General features: G+C 38.9%; 3 protein-coding genes across 5 annotated transcripts; 2 read left to right on the plus strand and 1 right to left on the minus strand.

Annotated features, from left to right (window-relative positions):
• Positions 1-602: 602 nt before the first annotated feature.
• On the minus strand, positions 603-10,995 carry zgc:91944 (uncharacterized protein LOC436941 homolog). 3 transcript variants are annotated; one of them, XM_066675652.1, is made up of 11 exons: positions 10,479-10,995; positions 9,816-9,930; positions 8,453-8,861; positions 6,821-6,906; positions 6,543-6,653; positions 5,594-5,719; positions 4,227-4,380; positions 3,346-3,428; positions 3,116-3,211; positions 2,844-2,965; positions 603-2,729 (listed from the first exon to the last, which is right to left on the minus strand). In XM_066675652.1, exons 2-11 carry the CDS (start codon positions 9,892-9,894, stop codon positions 2,670-2,672), a joined length of 1,326 nt encoding a protein of 441 aa, XP_066531749.1. In that variant the 5' UTR covers positions 9,895-9,930; positions 10,479-10,995; the 3' UTR covers positions 603-2,669. The 3 variants fall into 3 exon arrangements, with proteins under 3 accessions (XP_066531749.1, XP_066531747.1, XP_066531750.1); XM_066675650.1 differs by having other exon boundaries at positions 603-2,733; positions 10,479-10,985; XM_066675653.1 differs by lacking the exon at positions 5,594-5,719 and having other exon boundaries at positions 603-2,733; positions 10,479-10,985.
• Positions 10,996-13,043: 2,048 nt separating this feature from the next.
• LOC136699868 (gap junction beta-4 protein-like) lies at positions 13,044-13,862 on the plus strand. Its single transcript, XM_066674912.1, has one exon. It carries the CDS (start codon positions 13,044-13,046, stop codon positions 13,860-13,862), a length of 819 nt encoding a protein of 272 aa, XP_066531009.1.
• Positions 13,863-18,856: 4,994 nt separating this feature from the next.
• Positions 18,857-19,906, plus strand: LOC136700209 (gap junction beta-3 protein-like). Its single transcript, XM_066675490.1, has one exon. The coding sequence runs from the start codon at positions 19,145-19,147 to the stop codon at positions 19,904-19,906; it is 762 nt and encodes a 253-aa protein (XP_066531587.1). The 5' UTR covers positions 18,857-19,144.
• Positions 19,907-21,360: the final 1,454 nt, after the last annotated feature.

The raw sequence follows: 21,360 nt of genomic DNA on the forward strand, positions 1-21,360 counted from the left end.
GAAGAGTTGATCAATTTTAAGTTCGAATATTTTTGATGATCATTTAATGCTGATTGGTTTTTAAAAAGCGGTAACAATATGGTCTTGTTTTTTTCCTGTTTGTGATTTATTTATGCATGTGTATTGTGTGTATTGATTGTGTTAACAAAAATAAGTTAAATATCCCAGTTTTTTTTTTTTTGTTGTTGTTTTTTCTTTGGTGATGGATGCCCTTTTCTTTTTTTGCTTGAGCACCTTCCCCCAAATATGTCTGAACGTGCCTGCCCTTGAGCAATGCACCTAACCCTCAAACTGCTCCCTGGGCACTGAGGTGGTCGATAGAGTGTGTGAATGTGTTAAAACACCATATTGACCGCTGCAACTGTAGCAGAGCTGTGAGCATAATATATTTTTGTACTTGTGTGTACTTGCCTGGAGGAAACAATGCAGACAGGGAGAACACACCAATCCCCTGAGGCAAGGATTAAACCCGGGACCCCAATATGTGACTAGTGACATTAAAATAGGTCTAAGCCACAGTAAAGACCAAGTCACAAAATACTAACAAATTACATGTAGACATTTAATCTTTTGGAAATTTTATATAGGAAACAGAACCTGAAATGAATTCGACAAAATGGCTTTTTGTGGAAACACAGCACATACCTTTAGTTAACTGAAATTCAATACACGCGGTGAGATGAAATGTGGGGAGTTGTGAAAAACAGAGCTTAAAGGTTTTTGGGTTGTTGATTGTGTTAATTCAATAAAAAACAAACAATATAAGAAAAAATGTGTTTTAAGTAATACATTTTAGTAATATTTAGAATATTTGGAAAACAAATTATTTGTAGTAAATTGAAAAATTAAGGAAGTTGTACTTGAATTTCTTTGTGATATTTTTGCAGTGTATTTATACATTCTAGGTTAATTGTGATTACATGTGAATATATTTTCACCACTTTTCATCATAAAACAACATACAGGTGACCTCTACAAATGACTGCATATATTGTCCCTTTTGCTTTACAGCTAACATCTATATTTTCAGGCTCTGAAGAATGTTGTGTCCTTCATTAGACAGAGTCACATGAAATATAAACAGGTATAACATTTTATATCATTTTTTTCAAAATACAGGACAATAACCATGAGTCTTAGACAGCTGAATACTGGAAATGGGTCCTGCCCTAAAAATTAAATCTCTGTTGGAAAAGGCCCAGTTTAAATTGGGCATGGACCCAAACTATGTCAAGAGTTCAAGCTGGTGGTGGTAAAAAGGCATAGGGAATGTTTTCTTTGCATTTTGCCATCCACCCCCAGCCACGGAATCAATCACTGAGAAAACAGATGTGTGAATAATCATATCAATAAATTTAGATACAAGACTGTATTTGTATATTGGTTTTATTTAAGTCATCAAGGAAATGCAGAAAGTGATGGGCCCTGACAGCGTGCAACACTGCTTCTTGTTTTTGTATACAGAGCTAAGGCCTGAATTACCATGGCTTAACACCTTCCCACACTCAGAGCACATTTCCTGTTCCTTTAAACTTATCAGAGAAAGAATTTTAATTGTCTTTGACCACATAAATTTCTTCTCCGTGAATGATCGCTTACCTTGGCATAGCTTTGGCTTCAAAGGGACGGGGAGAAAAAGACAGTGGATTATCCACATTTAAGCAGCTTTTTGCATAAGATTCTAAATCTGACATAGATACATGTCCTTTTGTAGCTTTACATACTGCATTAGCTTATGGAAGTAATAATGGTGCTTACAGCAAACCATAAGCAAGTTTTAAAAAATAAATGAAGCATTTTAGAGCCCAAATACCAGTCAAGAGATCACAATAGCTTAAGTGACTGGGTAGAGAAAGGCTTGAAGTAGTGGTTAATATAAAAAGTCATGATCACCTGCTATTATGTATAGATCATACTTAAAGGAAATCTTTTAGCTTTGCTTACTAAAAACAGAAAGACAGACATATAAACACAGATGATAGTGTTGTCTGAGATGTAAAATCCCAATACCCAAGTGAAGGTGAGTGAACATGGGGCCACTTCCACTCCTCCCTTCCCAAATATGTGTTTACCTGAGTTGGTGGTTGTATTCAGGTTGTGTAGCTGTCCACTATTGCATGTGACTAAGGAGACTGAAACACCGCCTGCTCTCAAACAAGCTTCACAACATTAAGTGCACCCCATCACCACGTCCAAATACCTGTCCTGCAGGTTCCTGGCAAGCTCTCAAACTGCTTCTTCTTGTATAAGGGTTCTGCAATTTGTCAAATTGTTATACTTGAGAATAGTTATGAGAATGAGGAAAATGCTTTAGCATGAAGTGTAGAGTTATCCATTTGCACCATAACCATCTTTCGCTCTTTAAAGATGTGTTAAGACTGTCTTGGAATGCACAATATAGTGTATAGAGATAAATATTGCCATTACTACAAGCGTGATTACTGTAGATACATACAGTTGCCTCCGTACCACTAGAGGCACTAGAAAATTTGGTGTCTGGCCTGACTCCAGCGTCATTCGTAAAATTCTGTAAGAGTGGCACTAAGCGGCACAGACCACTCCAAATGAGACGCAGACTCCTCCTGAGACTCACTCCTCATCGGTGGCCTCCCTTTTGGATTCCTCCAGCTTCTGATCCATGTGTTGAGAGGGAGGACTTGGAAGAGGCACTACTTCCACAACAGGCAATGTGGCTCCATCTGGCTCAGGGTCCTTTCTTTGAGAGAGCTCTTCCTAAGCAAACACAAGTTGTCCTTTGCATTTTTTTTGAAGTAAGCTATAAACATGTCATACATTTCAGTCCATTAACCATAGAAGTGGTTACAGATAAGGCAATCATTCACCTGCTCAGAGAATCGCTGACTCACAACCTGATCCCCAAACTCCTGGTTCTCAACCTCTTCACCGTTTGAGTGGCAGCTTGGGCTTGGCACTTCTATTCCATGGCTTTCAAGAATAGCAGCCTCTGAAAAGGAGAGATTGTGTAGTTGTGGAAGAGTGAGTAAAACAAGAAAAAAAGAAAAGAAGGCCCAGCTTAAATGTTGATCATTTATGAGTTATTCATCAAATTATGTTTTAATGATATGTCTTTCCTCAACTGCATGTGCAATTTCACCTATGTTAGCACGTCTCTTCATCTCCTTCCTGCGATTGGCAAACCAGTTATACACTTTGAGGGCAGTGACTCTCTCAAACTCAGAAAGTTTGCAACCTGGGATAACATCACAAAATAGAAACAGGCATTTTAGTTTAAACTGCACAGAATCAGGCTGCAGCGTCACAGAGAATGGGCATGTAATACTTCATGCAAAGGTTGTTGCTAATGGAACATTAAAAGATAACCACCTGGTTTTTGGATGACAGAATTGCAGGCGTTAGCAATCTCTTCTCTCTTGGCTTCATCAGGATACTGATTCTCTATAAAGAAACTGACATTGATAGACAGGTAATCAGGACAGCTGACAAAGCATCTCATCCCAAACAGACAACACACCACTCCTTTATGGGTAGATCTTCCTAATATGATTTTTTTTAAGTTTTCAAATTATGCATGACCAAAATGACCACTCTCTATATTTTCAGAGAACATAAATATCACAAATATTATAAAAAACAACAACAACAAAAAAAAAAAACGGTCACAGTCCATCTTCAGGAATGTCTACAACACAAGTTGATAAGCATTACAACTGTATCTCCATGCCCTCTAGTGTCAAAGTACTGTCACTACTATGCTGATAGATTGCTCATGCTGCACAGTCATGAGGACCAGATTAGAGACCAAAATGACTGGTTCTTTGGGACTCTCCCTTACTTTGCACAGAATAGAAAATACACAGGCATTCTAGCTTGTTTTTATATAAATAGCAATTTTTAGCATTATTTGTAGATCAAAACTAAGTATGGTAAATGTGCTACATAAGAACATTAAATAAATAATCAATTAACACTCTTAATGTTCACTTTGAACACTAAAATAGTCCAAACCTCTTTTGAATACGCTATTAAAAATAAACAAGTTCAACAAGACCAAACACATGAATCCATTTTTAAAGGCACTCAAGGAATCATATTCTACATGGTACAGCCATGACATTGTGGTCAAACTGCTCAGTCTCTTGAATTACACTTAGACACAAGTTCTGAATTCCAATGAAGCATCTTCACTGATAAATGAACTGTCATGACTTAAAGTCTGCTTTTGAAGCTCTTAGTGATGAGCTCACCTCTCCATTATGGACTGACACTCTTTCCTCCAGGTGAAACGGCTGCCCCTTCTGAGTCTGAAAGGCCCGCCAACAGCCAGCCTGTCCCCTGGGCTACCGGCAACCCTCCAGTCAGGTTCTTCTTTGACCAGGGAGCGCATGGACAGAGTAGCACCTGCAGGAACATATGGTAGACAAACAAGAATAGAATATACCACAAGCAAAAGTACTTAGGATTTTGCATCAGTTTATTCAAATTAGCAGTGGCTTAACAAATGGTAACCTACATGATATATGCATTTGACAGTAAGATACTGTATGCCTTATATCTGGGACAGCAATACCCTCTGGGTCATGCACTGACTTGTCAAGTTTAAAAGAAATTTCGTTCATGTGTCAAAAATTACCTGCATAATTTAATTGTTCATACTGAAACAAGTTCATTCTGAGTGAGTTGAAATGGGGCATTGTAAAGAAACTCGATCCTTCTGTAGTGTACATGTAATGATACTGTGGTGTTGAAAGTATATGTGTGTGTGTGTGTGTGTGTGTCAATTCCACCTATGTACAATCTCAGATCATAAATACTCCATATTAATATAACACTATCTTCATCATTTCACAAGAGCAAAAGCAAATGTTATCTTCTTTCTTTAAAGTTCATTTTCATTTGAAAATTAGAGGAAAGCTTTAAGTAGGACTGCAACTTTTCAAATGTTTTCTTTTCCAAATATACACTATATACAATAATATTTCAAATATTTAATCAAAGTAACAACGCATAAAGACATGTTTCACTGAAATAAATGGAAATAAATATGCGTGTTTGAGAAACTGGAATGGCAATGCTAGTAATGAGTGAGGCATGTGAAAATCAGATATCTTTTTTTTTAGAAATGTATATCAATACATTTTCTGTGTCAGTGAACAGGAGACTCGTCAAGTTTTTAAGCTGCTAAAAACATTCATACTGGATCTCATGCTAAACTCATCTACATCAGAGCGATTCAAGGCGCAGTCTAAATCATTTTTCCAGGGGCTCATAAATCCAGCTAAAAGATTTCTTGCCAACACACACAAGCCAGAGTAGTAAGAAATGTGTGAAGCATTAAAACCGATATTCAAATCACCTTCTATCACACAGTTGGTCTCCTGAAAGCCCGGTGTGCAAAAAATGGCAACTGTATTCTTCTCAATAGCGACTATACAAATGTCATCACCACCGTAATATTGACCTCCCAAATATACATCAACCCACTAGGAATGACTTAGTATACATCTCGACCTTTTAAATATGCAGAAATGTAAAATAAATAAGGGGTGAAGCTCCCCTTTAGGTACAGCAGCTGGATACTTCTGAAGAGATTTCCCTGCAGCGTGGTGTTTACCTGGCTGGGACTGGTGTGTAGAATACCAGGGGAGCAGGTGCATCAGTAGTTCTCTCTGTCTACTCCAGGGGGTGTCAGTCCTGCTCCTGGGACCCTGAGCATGCTGGTTTTCACTCCATCTGAACCCTTTAAGCCATTCAGGCAATCAGAAAACTGTATGTTAACTAAGCTTACTTCCAAGGGCTAACAACGTGTCATTCATAGGTTGAAACAGCTTAAAATATCGCTGAGTTTTAAGTCTGTTGAGTAAATGTTCCATTCTTCTAAGTTATATTATAATATCCATAATTCAAGGGATTAAGTATGCAGAGACATGCTCAAGACTGCAGCATTGCAGAGGATTATAAAGCAACATGCTCAGGGCTCTGTTAGTAGCATTAGGTGGAGCAGCGGCAACATGAAAACCAGCAAGTTCCAGGCCGAGGATCAGGACTGAAGGCTATGGTACACAGCCTCATCTCTGAGACTATAGAGACGTTGGCAAAGGTAAAAATCCCAGTGTGTCTCACCCAAATTCTGTGTAACATTATCAAACCCATTTCAACACTGCCACATTTGTTCTAGGAGTTAGAATAAATGAGCATTTTGGCTGGGTGACAAGCTCTTTAATTCATTTCCAAATCTATGCCTTCATCTGAATGACTTGCCAAAGCCCACGTTAAATCAATAGTATTAATGATGGTAAGTGAAATCAGTGGGTTACATTTCAATTCATTACGTCAACAGGAAGTTTTATAGTTTCATAAGACCTGTTTTGAAATGTGACTCAACCATTTAAGCTCCATGGAAAGCGTGTAAAAGGTAAGTGTGAAAGAAGGGAAATGTTAGATGAACAAACAGATCTATGAACCTGTCTTCAAATTTTTTATCCTCAGGCTGAAATCTGTTAACCTACATACCCTAGCTGAAATCTCTATTCCTCTACTGTGGTTAGACCAGTTATTCTCACCTGGGCTGTTACGCTCCAGCAGGTACCAGCGATAGAAGGCCCTGCGCTTGGAGTCACTCATCTCCAGACCCTGCTGCAGTAGCCACTGAGAGATGTAGCTTTGGCTAATACCTATAAAACACAATACAGCAAGAAATAAGTTTGTAAAGACGTTTTTCCCTTACACATTTTACATGAATATTTGGAAAGATATTTGCTGTAACTAGGTACTGTGTAACACTGTCTTTGATGTTAAAGTCATTATGGCATTGTTTGCCAGAGGGAGTTGGTCTACTTACCTGTGACTTGCCCAACAATAGCCTGAGAAATTCTCCTATTATTGAGAAAAGCCTTTATCTCCTCCTTTACCAGGTTACTGTCCCTCCTAAAATCCAAAACACACGAGTGTGTTCTTAATTACAACAATGACACATGGAGGATAACGTCACATACCATGTTCGCAATCTAGTATGTGTTTTAAGTTCACAACATAGTAGTAGTGAAATAACTTACTATGACATATGATATGATAAATGTACTATGGATACCAGTATTTTCAAACTGATAAGGCTGATGACACATTGTGTTATCCATGACACCACAGACAGACACACAAACACATATCGTTTTAATTGTCCAATTGAAATCAATCATTAACAGGCCCCCACAAATTACTCTGACTGTTTTTCCTGAAGTAGTTATATATTATGTATATTTTGTTTTGTGGTGTCACGACAAAAACACAAAAAAAACGCCCATCTCCAAAATTAATTTTCAGTGGAAACCCATGTAAAAATATTTAAGAGGTTCAATTTTTTTTAATCACTTGAAAAATGATATTACAAAAGGCATTCAGTGCTTCCATGTAAAAAAAATGCTAAGATAATGCCTTAACAAAAACACAACAATAAGAAAAATCACACATTAATAACAATCAAAAGATGCTTACCCCACGTTACACCCTGCCATAAACACTCCCTGTCAAATGTGAGTGTATAGAGTGGAACATAATGTGGTTAACCTGTCTGCTGTAAGAAATGACATATAAGGCTTCAAAATCTTATCAAATATATAAAGTTTGTCCTTCAACATAAACCTAATTTACGCCAAATATAAAGTATTTGTCATTTCTGCAACCCATTGTCTAAATAGAGGCACTTGAACTTTTTTCCACAGATTAACAAGACGGGTCTTAGCAACAATTAAGCTATAAGAAACAAGCCACTCCTGGGCTACAGGAAATTCTAAAACGTCTTCTGATCTACCAAATATAATAAAGACTGCCCCATGGCACCAGCTGTACTTTAAGCAAATCAGACAGTGTGTGTGTATATATATATGTGTGTGTATGTGTGTGTGTGTGTGTTTAATAAAACAGAATTTTTTTTAATACAATATTAGCTTTTCAATATTATGTTCACTTTACCGGTTACTGCATCATTCCTGCATGAAACCGTTTAAGGATTCTGTATTTTTAATGGTTAAAATGTTTGTCCATGCCCAAAATATCACATATAATGCATGGTGAATATTGCAGTGAATATCTAGATAGAGCTCCTATTACAAAAAGCAGTACCTAATACGAGTGACAACAACTGCTAAGTCTTGTCAACTATACTTACTTTCATCTCCAACTTCCAAAGACTTTTTGAAACTGTGATCATCACACAATGCGCAAAGGCAACATGTCTTTTAGGCAGGACAACTTGAAATCTGCTGAAGAGCTTTAACCCATCCTATCAAAACCAGCTGTCTCACTACTCCTCCCGGTCCACCTGACCCACTTAAAAAAGGCCTGTTATTCTCTGAAAATTACGCGGCTTCTCCAGGGACATTCACAGACATTATCTGGTGTTAAATTAATCAGGGCCTCTCTCTGACTTTTAAGCCAATACTGGCAAAAAATAGGATAACACAACGCAGTCTTATACCTCATGTATTCCTCCACCTTCTCTTCAAGATCCCAGTCTTCTTCTGCCATGTCATAACTGAATGACCTCTGAACTCCACTGGGAGGGTAGAGGGGTGGAGGTGAAGCATCATAGCTGTTGCTTGGCGAGAGAGCAGCATCCAGGACAGGAGTTTGTGTGGTCGCTGAGGTGAGAGAAGAAGATGAGGAAGAAGAGGAAGGGGCAGCCGGGGCTGCAGAGGTAGGAGCAGTAGGTGGGGCTGAGTGATTGTCACAGCAAGTGGCACGGTGGTCCGGATCCAGTCTCTCTAGAGACTCCAATGCTTGGATGATCTGAGGCTTGGTCAACCCAGAGAGTCTCAGTCGCTGCAGCAGGTCGATCTGTTCAATCGTGTAACGTGGCTCCACATCACAACACTCCATCCTGGCATCTATAATGAAAACACAATAGATACACTTCTGTCTATGTATTTTAAGTATTTTCTAAGTATGTTAAGTTCATTCGCATCATGCTTCCCACAGCAGACACAAAAGCAACTGTATCTGTAATGGACAAAACAGGCCATCAGCTGGGTTAATTCTGGGCCACAGCATCTAATTACCAAATGAGTCCAATATGTGCATTGAATGAAAAGGAATTCTAATCTGCAGTGCTGTGGCCCAGAAAAGAATCCAGTTTGACATTTCTGCTAAGGATATCAGTAGCAGGAAATACTCTCCAAGAACATGGAGAAGAAAAACAGAAATAAAACCATCCTCCCCTGGTGGACCAGACACCAAATGCCAAACAGAAATCTGCTCCAAGTTGAGACTGAATGTTGTTCTGACTCATATCATAAAATCTACATATATCCCAAAATCACACTGGGTGATTTTAACATGAAAGCAAAAGAAAACCTTCACTAGTCCACTACAAGTACATTAAAACATGTATTCAGTTTGAATATCTACTTTATTTATAAAGTATCTACTTAATTTATACTTTGTTTATTTATTTATTTATTTTTCAGGGCCAAAAGAATTGCATAAAACTATGTGGAATTAGATCTTTTTACATTCACTACATTAAAGTTCTGAACATATTTTTGTTCTCTTGTATAAATGTTGTTTTGAAGATGTGGTGTTTTACCCTGATAATGGCAAAGAATGGCAAGTGAATAAAGCAAAACATATTAAAAAAGTAGAAATATGGGAAATCCGTGCTGAGTTTTGGACCACTCCCCACCTCTAACAGCACTAAAAATACACATGACAGCACATCATACCAGATAATGATAATAATACAGAATGAAGCTGTGCATATGTATTCAGTCCAGGAGAAGTTTTTTTTTTTTTCCTTTGAAAAGCCCCCCTGGGAGAGTGGATGTGTTTGAGGTGAAGCCCACCTGAGAGCTGGGGTGAGGGTCTGCCAGAGGGGAGCGGCTCTGCGCGCGGAGCCACAGCGGCGAGGCTCCACTGCCGCATGATCGACGACTCTCCAACACACGGGCCGAGGGACGTCTGACACGGAGACAAAAAAATACTAAATTACCCAAACATTTACCTCAAAAACGGTACAGATCTGTTTCCACAGTTCCCAAGAGAACCGCGAAAGCAAATCCAACTCCCTGGACTTACACCCAAAGACAGTCCGCCATTATGTATTAATGTCTAAACGTATACACAAGTGTGACTTTGATTTCCATTCGTGTTTATGTGAGTGTGTGTTTTTTGCTGCAGTTTTTAGCTCACGGTAGCTCTGTAGCGTTAGCGGGCTAGCACTTAGGCTTTGTTTTGGTTTTTCTCTGTTTCTTTTCACACTCTGAATGACTATTCCAGGACAGGACCTTAACAGCAGAAAACACGAAACCGTAAACTCGTGTAATAAAGTGTGAAAACTCGGCGGAGTTTAAAGATTTCGATACAAGGCTGCAGCGGATTTTAAGACACACTTTTTATGACTGCGGTTGTGAAATGGAAGCTGTCTAGCACAGCCCCGGATAAATAGCCGAAGGAGTTTTGAGGTGACTGCAGTAAGCGGGTCAATAATGCTAATAACGGCGTCTTACCGCCTTCAGCTCCCCGCGCCGCGACCAGCGCTCTGCAGCCGGAGAGAGGCGCCTGAAGGCCGGCTGAACAGTGTCTCCTCCCCGCGGGGTGAACGCTCCACCCGCCGCAATTCCAACCGCTCCGAGAGGCTAATGAAGGCGATCCGGGGAAGGGTCACATTGTCCGGGATGCTGCGGTGTAATCACTCGGTCATACGGCGAGCCCTCCCAGCCTCACTGACCCCTCACCCGGCCACCAGCTCACACAACAACTGGGTCCTTCGCAGCGAAAATTAAAGAGCTACGCGACTGAAATGACAGACCTAACACAAACCCACTTCCACTCCCCGGTTAGGCGCTCTTAAAATGTGTTCAGAGTTTAGACTCACTCTAAAGTGACACATTAAAACTCGAAAGGGATGACATATTGGGAAAAGTAATTTCGGGTATTTTGGGGGTAAATCATAACATTAAAATTGTCTGACACTTTTAAAAGTGACCCATTTTGAATATCAATTGTTTTGATTTATATCCCCAAAGCTAATACTTATTATAAGGCAATATACGTTTAGACTCCGCCATTTTCCCCGAGAAGTTATAAGGAGTGTTTCAGCCTAGATTAATTTGTACTCCAGTCACACAGGCAGTCCAGAAGAATAAATTATTGTATCCATCTCGATATTGTTTACAACAGACTGCTATTATAATATGACTATTTTGTAACATTGATTTTTTTGTTCCCCTTAAAACTAAGCAGCATGTTTTTGTTACTGTGACTTTAAGTTTGATACAAATTAGGTGTTTCTGATTAGCAAAACTTTTTCAGTAGTGTTTGGGAGGAAAAGTGCATATACTTAAAAAAAAAAAGACATACTAATTTTTCCAAAATTTAACACAGTGCCCTGGGGCCTTAAGAGAATGTCTGTGACAAGCTTAGATCAAAATACCACAAGGGTCATACAACACAGCCCTGTTTTCTCTCTGTCTAAACAGCCCTGTTCAGAACGACAGATTTCAGCACCTGTTCTTTTAAATGAGAATGAGCCAAAGTTCAGTTAAGTGCAACAGTTCAGGTGTGATGAATGAAGATGATGCTCTCATTTATAAAAAAAATTATTTTGGTACTCTTCTACAGTCTTGTTTTGTCTTATTTAGTCAACACTCTAATTTCTGTGTGCTTGCTGTATTTGCACTCAGTGTACATTGCAGCACAAAATCAAAGCATTTTGTCCATTGTTTTCTTAATTAAGCAGACCACAAAAAATACTGCGCTGGTTTATTTCAAAGTTTGGGGTTTTCTAGGCTCCAGATAATCAAGAAACAAATGCATATATATATATATATATATATATATATATATATATATATATATATATATATATATATATATATGTATATATATGTATGTATAAAACGTCCTGAAACACACCTTGCTGGGTACCCCAGAGCCAAGACTTGATGGAAATAACAAAAATTAATTCATTCATTGTCTGTAAACACTTATGCAGTTCAGGGTCGCAGTGGGTCCGGAGCCTACCCGTAATCACTGGTCGCAAGGCAAGAACACACCCTGGAGGGAGCGGCACACTCACACATTCTCACCTATGGACACTGTTGAGTTGCCAATCCATCTACCAACATGTGATTTTGGGCTGTGGGAGGAAACCTACGCGGACACGTGGAGAACACAACAAACTCCTCACAGACAATCACCTAGAGCTGGACTTGAACCCACAACCTCCAGGTCCCTGGAGCTGTGTGACTGAAACACTACCTGCTGCACCATCATATAACGGATATTATATTTAGCTATTAGGGGTGACCCGGTGGCACAACATGTAGTGGTGGTTTCACAAATGTCCAGGGTCCTGGGGTTGTGGTTTCAAACCTTATCTTGGGTCACTGTCTATAAGTTTAGTGTGTTCTTGTGTGGGTGCTTCAGTTTCCTCCCACAGTCCAAAAACCCATGCAGGTAGATTGGCTGTTTTAAGGTGTCCATAGGATTGTGTGTAAGGATGAATGTGTTGTGCCCTGAAATAAACTGGCGACCCATCTACGGTGTGTCCCTTCCTTGTGCCCAATTATTCTGGGTGGGATCCAGACCCATTGTAACACTGAACAGGACAACATAGTTACAGAAAATTCAATTGAATATTTAGTTATTGAGGATTCAGTGTAATTGTCAGTTAAATTTGCATTCTGCTTTATTAATTGACACAGAAGAATTAATAAATTGGTCTTAGCATGCATTTTTATTTACAAATGATGATCCTTGACATTTGCAAAGTAAGGTATAATGCCATTTTCTGATTCGTCATAGGCAGGAAATCTTCAGAAATGTGCTAGAGGTGTGCTGACTGCTAGAAGGTTTATCAACAGTAGAAATAAATTCAATAATGATAAGGACTCAGCCCTGCCTCTCTCTCTCTCACTCTCTCTGTTTGTTTGCTTACTGTACTTGGTCAAACTTCAGCCACATAAGAAACAGAAGTCAGGGGCACACCTCAGTTGAACCAACAGTAGTGTTGGAAACGAAGCTTACAAAAATCCACTACACCCTAGAGTTAGGCCCCACAGCTTTTGAAAATGAACTGGGCTTTCCTTCAGGGTCTTGTCAGCGGTGTCAACAAATATTCAACAGCTTTTGGACGCATCTGGCTGTCGGTTGTCTTCATCTTCCGTCTGATGGTGCTGCTAGTGGCAGCAGAAAAGGTGTGGGGTGATGAACAGAAGGATTTTGACTGCAACACCAGGGAGCCTGGCTGCCACAATGTCTGCTATGATCATTTTTTCCCTGTGTCCCACTCTCGGCTGTGGGCTCTCCAGCTCATATTCGTCACCTGCCCCTCTCTCTTGGTGGTCCTGCATGTGGCATATAGGGAAGACAGAGAGAGGAAACACCAGCTGAAATATGGTGCGGACTGCCCTCACCTCTACCAAGACGCCAATAAGAAACAAGGAGGACTTTGGTGGACATATCTCTTCAGCCTTGTATTCAAGTTGTCTGTGGATGCCATATTCATCTTCCTTGTCTTCTACATCTATGAGGCAAATTTCTTTCCTCTGCTGGTCAGATGTAATGTGCCCCCCTGCCCACAGACGACAGACTGCTACATTGGTCGGCCAACCGAGAAGCGCATCTTCACTGTCTTCCTGGTGGTAGTCAGCTTGGTCTGCATCTTCCTGACCCTTTGTGAGATGCTGTACCTCATCTGTAAGCGCTGCCGCGAATGTGCTCTCTCACACAAGGTCAGGAAACCAGAGTGCCAGATCCAAAGTATCTCTTCTCTGGCCAAAAAACATAACCAGGATAACATGCAGGAGAAGGATCTGCTGGACAAAGCTAATGGTCATTCTCTGACTGAGGATATCAGTGCTCCTGCTTATAGCTTGGCCTTCTCCTGAACTTCATGCAAAAGATTTCAGAAGAGTTCAGGAGAGGTGTCTGAAACATCTTAAATTTACAGATGTTCTTGGATAGAAATATTTGTTTATTATTTTTTGTTTGGGTTTTTTTTTATGTGGCAAATAATATTTGGGTTAAAGTCATTCTTTATAATTAGTCGAATCAAACGCAGTCAAAATGTTGAAATTTTATAGTAATGAAGTTTAATGTAAATAAAAATGCAGTGTTTTGTATATTTTATTATTTATGGTAAACTGCAATAACACTAAGTCATTACATGAAATTATAAAATTACTATATGTACTTATTTATATATATATATATATAAAAGATTGCACATTTTACTGTTTATGAACCAAAAATCCTCATGATCAATCAGTTTCTGGGGTAGGTACATTTCGCAATGTAGATGTGTTATTAGGTTTGTTTTACTGACATAGACTCTAATAAAACAATTAATTACATGATCATTTAAATGATTAATTGAAAACAATTTTTTTCTTATATATACATTTTCCCTTCCTGTTCTTGTCTGTAATTTGAGCATGTGTGTACATGCAACAATTTTCCAGCTGTGCTGTATACACTGCATTCCTGATGTGCCATAGGAGACAGCTCTGGGCTGGAGACATGGCTGTCTAGCTCACACTTTGTCTATGAACTCCTGTTGTAGCATATACTGAATGAAGACTAGTTATGACTTCCTGAAATAACAATAAACTTTTCAGGAAAAGACATCACCCTGATGGCAGGATCCGTGGCCACTGATTGACCCCAATTCAGTCAAAGATGTCAGCTTTTGAACCTTTTGCTATAAACTAAAATGTCTTTTTTGTTTGTTTGTTTTCGGAACACTGAATGTTTTTCCCCCAAAACAAACCAGAATGTGGATTCATTTCAGTGTAGTCTTAATGTATTACTTTCTTGCAAAATAAAATTTCAGATTGGTTTTCTTTCAGCATACAGTGGCTGTTTGTATTGCATATTTCTCGTGCAGTGCTATCTGAAAGTTTGAATGTCTCTCCGGTGCCCCAGACTGAGGTTTCTCCTGACTTCCAGAATGTTTTCACAATGTTATATACATTGAAGAGTTGGTACATAACATTGGAAAACTGTTCTTTGTATTTTGCCAGTTAAATAAAATTTCAAGAGAATTAAAACATCATAGATTAACAAAATCACTCACCCATCCAAATAATTGAATTCAGGTGTTCCAATCAATTCCATGGACGCAGGTGTATAAAACCAAGCCCCTAAGTATGCAGACTGCTTCTACAAACATTAGTGAAAAAATGGGATACCCTCAGTAGCTCAGTGACTTCCAGAATGGTACCATAATAAGATGCCACCTGTGCAAGTCATCAAATATCCTTGCTACTAAATATTCCATTGTAAACTGTCAGTGGTATTATAACAAATTGGAAGCAACGGCGAACGACAGCAATTCAGCCACAAAGTGGTTGGCCATGTAAAATGAGATGTGGATGCTGTAAGAAATTACAGAATGGACTCAAATGAGATGGGCTTACCTCGTTGCAATCAACAGTATTATTATCATAATAAATGTTCCTAACCAGTGTGACTTCCCAGAGATAGCATGACCATTTGATGTATTTAGCATATGAACAGGAAGGGCCACAACAGTTCTCACTGAGAAGACGTAATCAACATTAAAGACATTTTTATTACTGAGTAATCAACAACCATCACAGACAATGTCTAAGCATGAAGGTGAAAGAACTCAATTTTCTGAAAAAACTCCAATATTCAATATAGTTAGAACTAGAGTGGTATTTGCATATGGACTGAATTCAGACACAACTGATATCACATCTTTCAGGAGGAGCTTAGGGGAAGGTGGTATTTTCAATCTATATATGCTGTGTTTTTCTATTAGTCGATGTTCAGTCCAGCTCAGTTGTATCCACAGTACATCATTGTATCTTGCTGCTGCTTGCTGTAATAAAGATTTTCCATTTGTCATCTATTTTTGAGAGACATTCCATTTTTCCTACAATGCTGAGGTGCATAGTGCTCAGAGGTCACCGACTTTGTGCAGAGTCAATCGCTACAGACCTCCAAACTTCATGTGGCCTTCAGATTAGCTCAAGTACAGTGCATAGATAGCTTTATGCAACAGGTTTCCATGGCTGAGCAGCTGCATCTAAGCCTTATATCACCAAGGGCAATGCAAAGCATCGGATGCAGTGGTGTAAATCACGCTGCGACTGGACTCTAGAGCAGTAGAGACGTGTCCTCTGGAGTGACGAATTTTGCATTCCCATCTGGCGATATGATAGACAAGTCTGTAAAGTTTGATGGAGAGATTATGGTGTGGGGTTGTTTTTCAGGAGTTGGGCTCAGCCCCTTAGTTCTAGCGAAAGGAACTCTTAATGCTTCAGGATACCAAAGGATTTGGGACAATTTCATGCTCCCAACTTTGTGGGAACAGTCTGAGGTTGGCCCTTTTCTGTTCCAACATGACTGTGCCCCAGTGCACAAAGCAAGGTCCACAAAGATATGGATGAATGAGTTTGGGGACGGCACGGTGGCGCAGCAGATAGTGTCGCAGTCACACAGCTCCAGGGGCCTGGAGGTTGTGGGTTTGATTCCTGCTCCAGGTGACTATCTGTGAGGAGTTGGTGTGTTCTCCCCGTGTCCGCGTGGGTTTCCTCCGGGTGCTCCGGTTTCCTCCCACAGTCCAAAAACACACGTTGGTAGGTGGATTGGTGACTCAAAAGTGTCCGTAGGTGTGAGTGTGTGAGTGAAGGTGTGTGTGTGTTGCCCTGTGAAGGACTGGTGCCCCCTCCAGGATGTATTCCTGCCTTGCACCCAATGATTCCAGGTAGGCTCTGGATCCACCGCGACCCTGAACTAGATAAGTGGTTACAGATAATGAATGAATGAATGAGTTTGGAGTCCTGACCTCAACTTCATAGAACATCTTTGGGATGAATTAGAACTGAAACTCTAATCCAACATCATCCAACATCAGTGATAGGCCTCACAAATGCTCTTCTGGAAGAATAGTTAAAAATCCCCATAAACACACTCCTAAACCTTTTGGAAAGCCTTCCCAAAGGAGTTGAAGCTGTTATAGCTGCAAAGGGAGGGCAGACATCATACTAAACCTTATGGATTAAGAATGGGATGTCACTCAAATTCATATGCGTGTGAAGGCAGACCAGCGAATACTTTGGCAATATAGCATTTATAATTTGTGTGTATTACATATGCTTACATATAACCTGTCTCTCTTAACTGAAAAGGTGTATTCCAGTGAGCATGTGCACATACAAACACGCCTCCAGAAGTGTTTTCTTTTTTTCATTATTTAAAAGTAAAAAGCCATGACGAAATAACCAACACCCATAATATCAGAGTAATTGGCAATGACTGGAGTCTGAAAAGAAACTCCCTGAAAAACAAACGGTGTTGATTTATCAGTGTTCTTTGGTCCACCATGTCTAGCATTAATCTTGTATACTTTAAATAATCAACATTAGGTGTGTGTCTGTGAGCCTGTGAGTTATCTTTGTCTAGAACCTAGGTGCTGTGTGTTCATATTCTTGAGTAAATAAAGGACCAGTATTTCGCAGTAGTGCTTATCTCTGCGTCATAAGATGTAGAGTTTGTATGGGTGCTATGCGCCACTAGATGTGAATTTTATTTCTCCTTTAGGGAGAAACTGGCCCTGTGCCTGAACAGCTCCACAGGAAGTGATAACATCTGAGATAAAGTGGTATTAATCAAAACGAGTCACATGGACCACCAGGCGAGTTCCTTTAGCTACATGGGACATTAATTACATTTAAAGTGAATTTAATGTTAAAGTCTTTTTCATCACTTGTAGGATGTTTGTAGAACACATACCTATACTGACAACAAAGTAATGGACCATGAATGGATTTATTAATGTAAAAATATTAAACGCAGTTGCAGCAACTGAAGTGCTTCATCTTAAAATGTTTTATATCTATTTGTTATAAATAAAAAAATAAAATTTAAAATTAACATCTGATCTGTAACATCTGCTGAAAGTGTTTGGGATTGCTTGGATTGTTAGGAGCAGAAAATACAAACAACTTCTAAGTGTAAATTTTGGAAGCATAAAAAATATCCCTGCAAAATTCTTTGAAAAACGGAAGCATGAAACTGAAAAAATGGAAGACACACAAAAAACATTGTTAAAGAACATTTTGAAAAGAAAAATATAAAATAAAATGCACATCATAAAATAAAAAAGACAGATTCAAATGAATTTTTTTTGGGTGTATTAATAATTTACAAAAAGATAATAACTATAGTTTTAAAGTATGAGATCATATGTTCCCCCCTAAAAACTTTAGGTTTAGTAAGAGAAATAAGAAAAACATTTTAAAGGAATGGTTAAAGTAATGGCTGCATTGTGGCTCTTTAAATGTCTCCTCCCATGTCAAGATAAGAATGTTTAAGAGTAGACAAACCACACCTCTTAGTGAAACATAAGAAAAGACTTATGACACAAGGCACCACAGTAGAAGGAGAAGAAGCTGGTCAAATATCCATTGAGAACCACTGGAGGTGAACTAATTCTCTCATAATAAAATAATGGATCAATCAGCATTATAGGTATGGTACTTCACTCATTTTAAAAGGTTGTATTTGAAATACTGGAATACTGGAAGGCAATACATTAACCTTATTTTTTTAGTAATGTGGGATTACAGCACATACTTAGAGTCAACTGATTCTAATATTGCAAATAATAGCGTATAAAATTCGAGTAACAATTGCATTTGTTCAAAAAAGTACTGTGCTTACACAAAATTTACATACATATTATTTTGTATAATTTGCTAATATGGATTTTAAATATACCAAAAAAAATTGAAATGTTTTTTCTTGTTTGATGGGAAATTCCACCAATTCTTCAAAGTTTCTGCAAAATTAAAATGTACAAATGCTTTAAGTGTGATTTGATATGACAGTGTGACTGTTTGTTGCTACCAATACTGTGAACAATTCTGATTGGTACATTGCTTGTGAATAGGTTACATACATTTCAGACCAATCTGAGTAACTATTAATATTGCAATTGTGTGAACTGAGTGAATTATGAAAAAAAATGTAAGAAATTTGAGCAATTACTCGTAATTGTTGAGATTTTTTTTGTTTCTTTGCTTATATTTTTTCTTAAGGTTGTTATCAAAACTGCACAACCCTATATCATCTTCTAAAGCTTGCATACAACGAACTTGAATTGTATCAGTCAGTAGCCTCTGTGAACTATCTATAAGTTATGGATTGGAAGACTCTAGAGTCGCTCGTCAGTGGGGTGAACAAGTACTCCACAGGTTTTGGACGTATCTGGCTGTCTCTGGTGTTTGTTTTTCGTGTGATGGTGTTTGTGGTGGCTGCGGAGCGAGTGTGGAGCGATGACCAGAAGGACTTTGACTGTGACACCAAAAGACCTGGCTGTCCCAATGCCTGCTACAACTATTACTTCCCCATCATACATACACGCCTCTGGGCCTTGCAGCTCATCTTTGTGACCTGCCCCTCCTTCCTGGTGGTCATGCATGTGTGGTATCGTGAAGACCGTGAGCGTAAGTACCGCCTGACCCACGGTGAGGAAGCCAAACTTTACGACAACCCTGGGCAGAAACACGGAGGTCTGTGGTGGACCTATCTCTTCAGCCTCTTCTTCAAGACTGCCATAGAGGTGGGCTTCCTTTACCTGCTGCATCTCATCTACCACAATTTCGACATGCCCCGCAGTGTGGTCTGTGACGTCGAGCCCTGCAGACAAGTCACATGCTATATAGCCCGTCCCACTGAGAAGAGAGTCTTCACATACTTCATGGTGGGGGCCTCAGCTGTCTGCATCATCCTGAATGTGTCTGAGATCTTCTACCTGATCGCCATGAGGATCCTGCACCTCACCCACAAAGGCAGTCGTGTCACCGTGCACCAGAGATGTGAAGAGTGTGAGGGAAGCATAGCAATGACACCCATAGACTACAAATCAACGTACAAGGAAAAGTCAGAAAAACAATCATAATTTGATGGATTTAGAGAATCTGAATCACTTTATATTACAGTAACCAGGAATTTATCTTGGTGTGTGCACACTAGTAACAAATTGAACAAGTACAAGTACATTAAAAAAATTAATCAAAGAAAAATAAAATCTAAACATAAATAGTATAAAATGACCTTTGCTTACTGAAATGTATGATCTGAAGTGCCAGTCTCCTTGTACTTTTCCCTAAAATCCTTTTATAATGTTGTTTTATGAATCAAAACCAAAAATTATTTATTGTGCAGGATCATTTCCGAATGTCTCAGGTTCTTTTGAGAATCTATAAATGTTCTCTGTCATAACAGGCTATCATGCACTGTGCCTCATCAAAAATAAAAAGCAATCAAAGTTGAATTCAAAGCTGAGAGGCGTTAAACAATGTTTTATATATCACATTGCAAAGGGGAAAAATCATGAATATTATTCAAGGAACATTGAGAAATTGAGATATTGAGAAAACAAACCACATTTTCTCCAGAGTTGTTTTGTGATATTGATGTAAATATTCACATGTTTCTGTTATCTCAAGAAAAAAAATTATTATTGTGATAATGAAATGAACAATGAGAAAAACCATGGTCTTTCAAGGCCTCCGTACTATGTAATTTCTGTGTATTTATTTTCAAACTCTGACATAAAAACTCTCTCCACCTGGTGGCAAATAGTGTATTTTTCCTCTTCACCACAAACGTTTTTACACACATCTGAGTGTTAACGTCAACTGATAATTTTGAAGTTAGCTTTTCACATCATGTCTGATGGTAAGCTTCATTATAATAGGTGATTTGTTAATTCATTGAATGAGACCACTTATCCAGTTCAGGGTCACGGTGGGTTGGATGCCTACCCGGAATCACTAGGCACAAGGCAGGAACCAGTGGCGGAGCTTGACTTTTATTCTTGGGGTGGTCAGAGGGTGGCAAAAGCTATTTTAGGGGGTCCACAGACTATGACAATCATCATCATCTTTGCCACTTAATCCATTTCAGGGTCGCTGTGACTACGACAATGAATATTCAAAAAACACAACCAATTGCTATCAAAATCATCATAATTTCATAATGTACAAGCACACAGGAGGTAAGATTTATGTATGAAATTTGCATTTTAAAAAAACTATCAATGATGCCATCTTGACATGAACATAGCGCAGATAATAATCAAGCAAGCATCAAGACTAAGACTTTTGTCTGACTAAGTGCCAAGCTACCTAATGCTTAGTTCAGATAATTCTTCGGTTGTGTTTCACATTTTCACATCAATGTGGAGGGCATGTGCCCTCCTTGACTCAACACTGAGAGTCTGTAGCCACCATGAGATGTAACGTTATGTTAATGTTATCTTGATACTCGTGGGTGAACTACCATATCACATTTTAACATTAGTTAAACTACAAAGAAAATAACAAAAATCTCCTATCTGAACATAAGTGA

This window comes from Hoplias malabaricus, chromosome 6, assembly GCF_029633855.1.
Source record: "Hoplias malabaricus isolate fHopMal1 chromosome 6, fHopMal1.hap1, whole genome shotgun sequence".
NCBI lineage: Eukaryota > Metazoa > Chordata > Actinopteri > Characiformes > Erythrinidae > Hoplias > Hoplias malabaricus.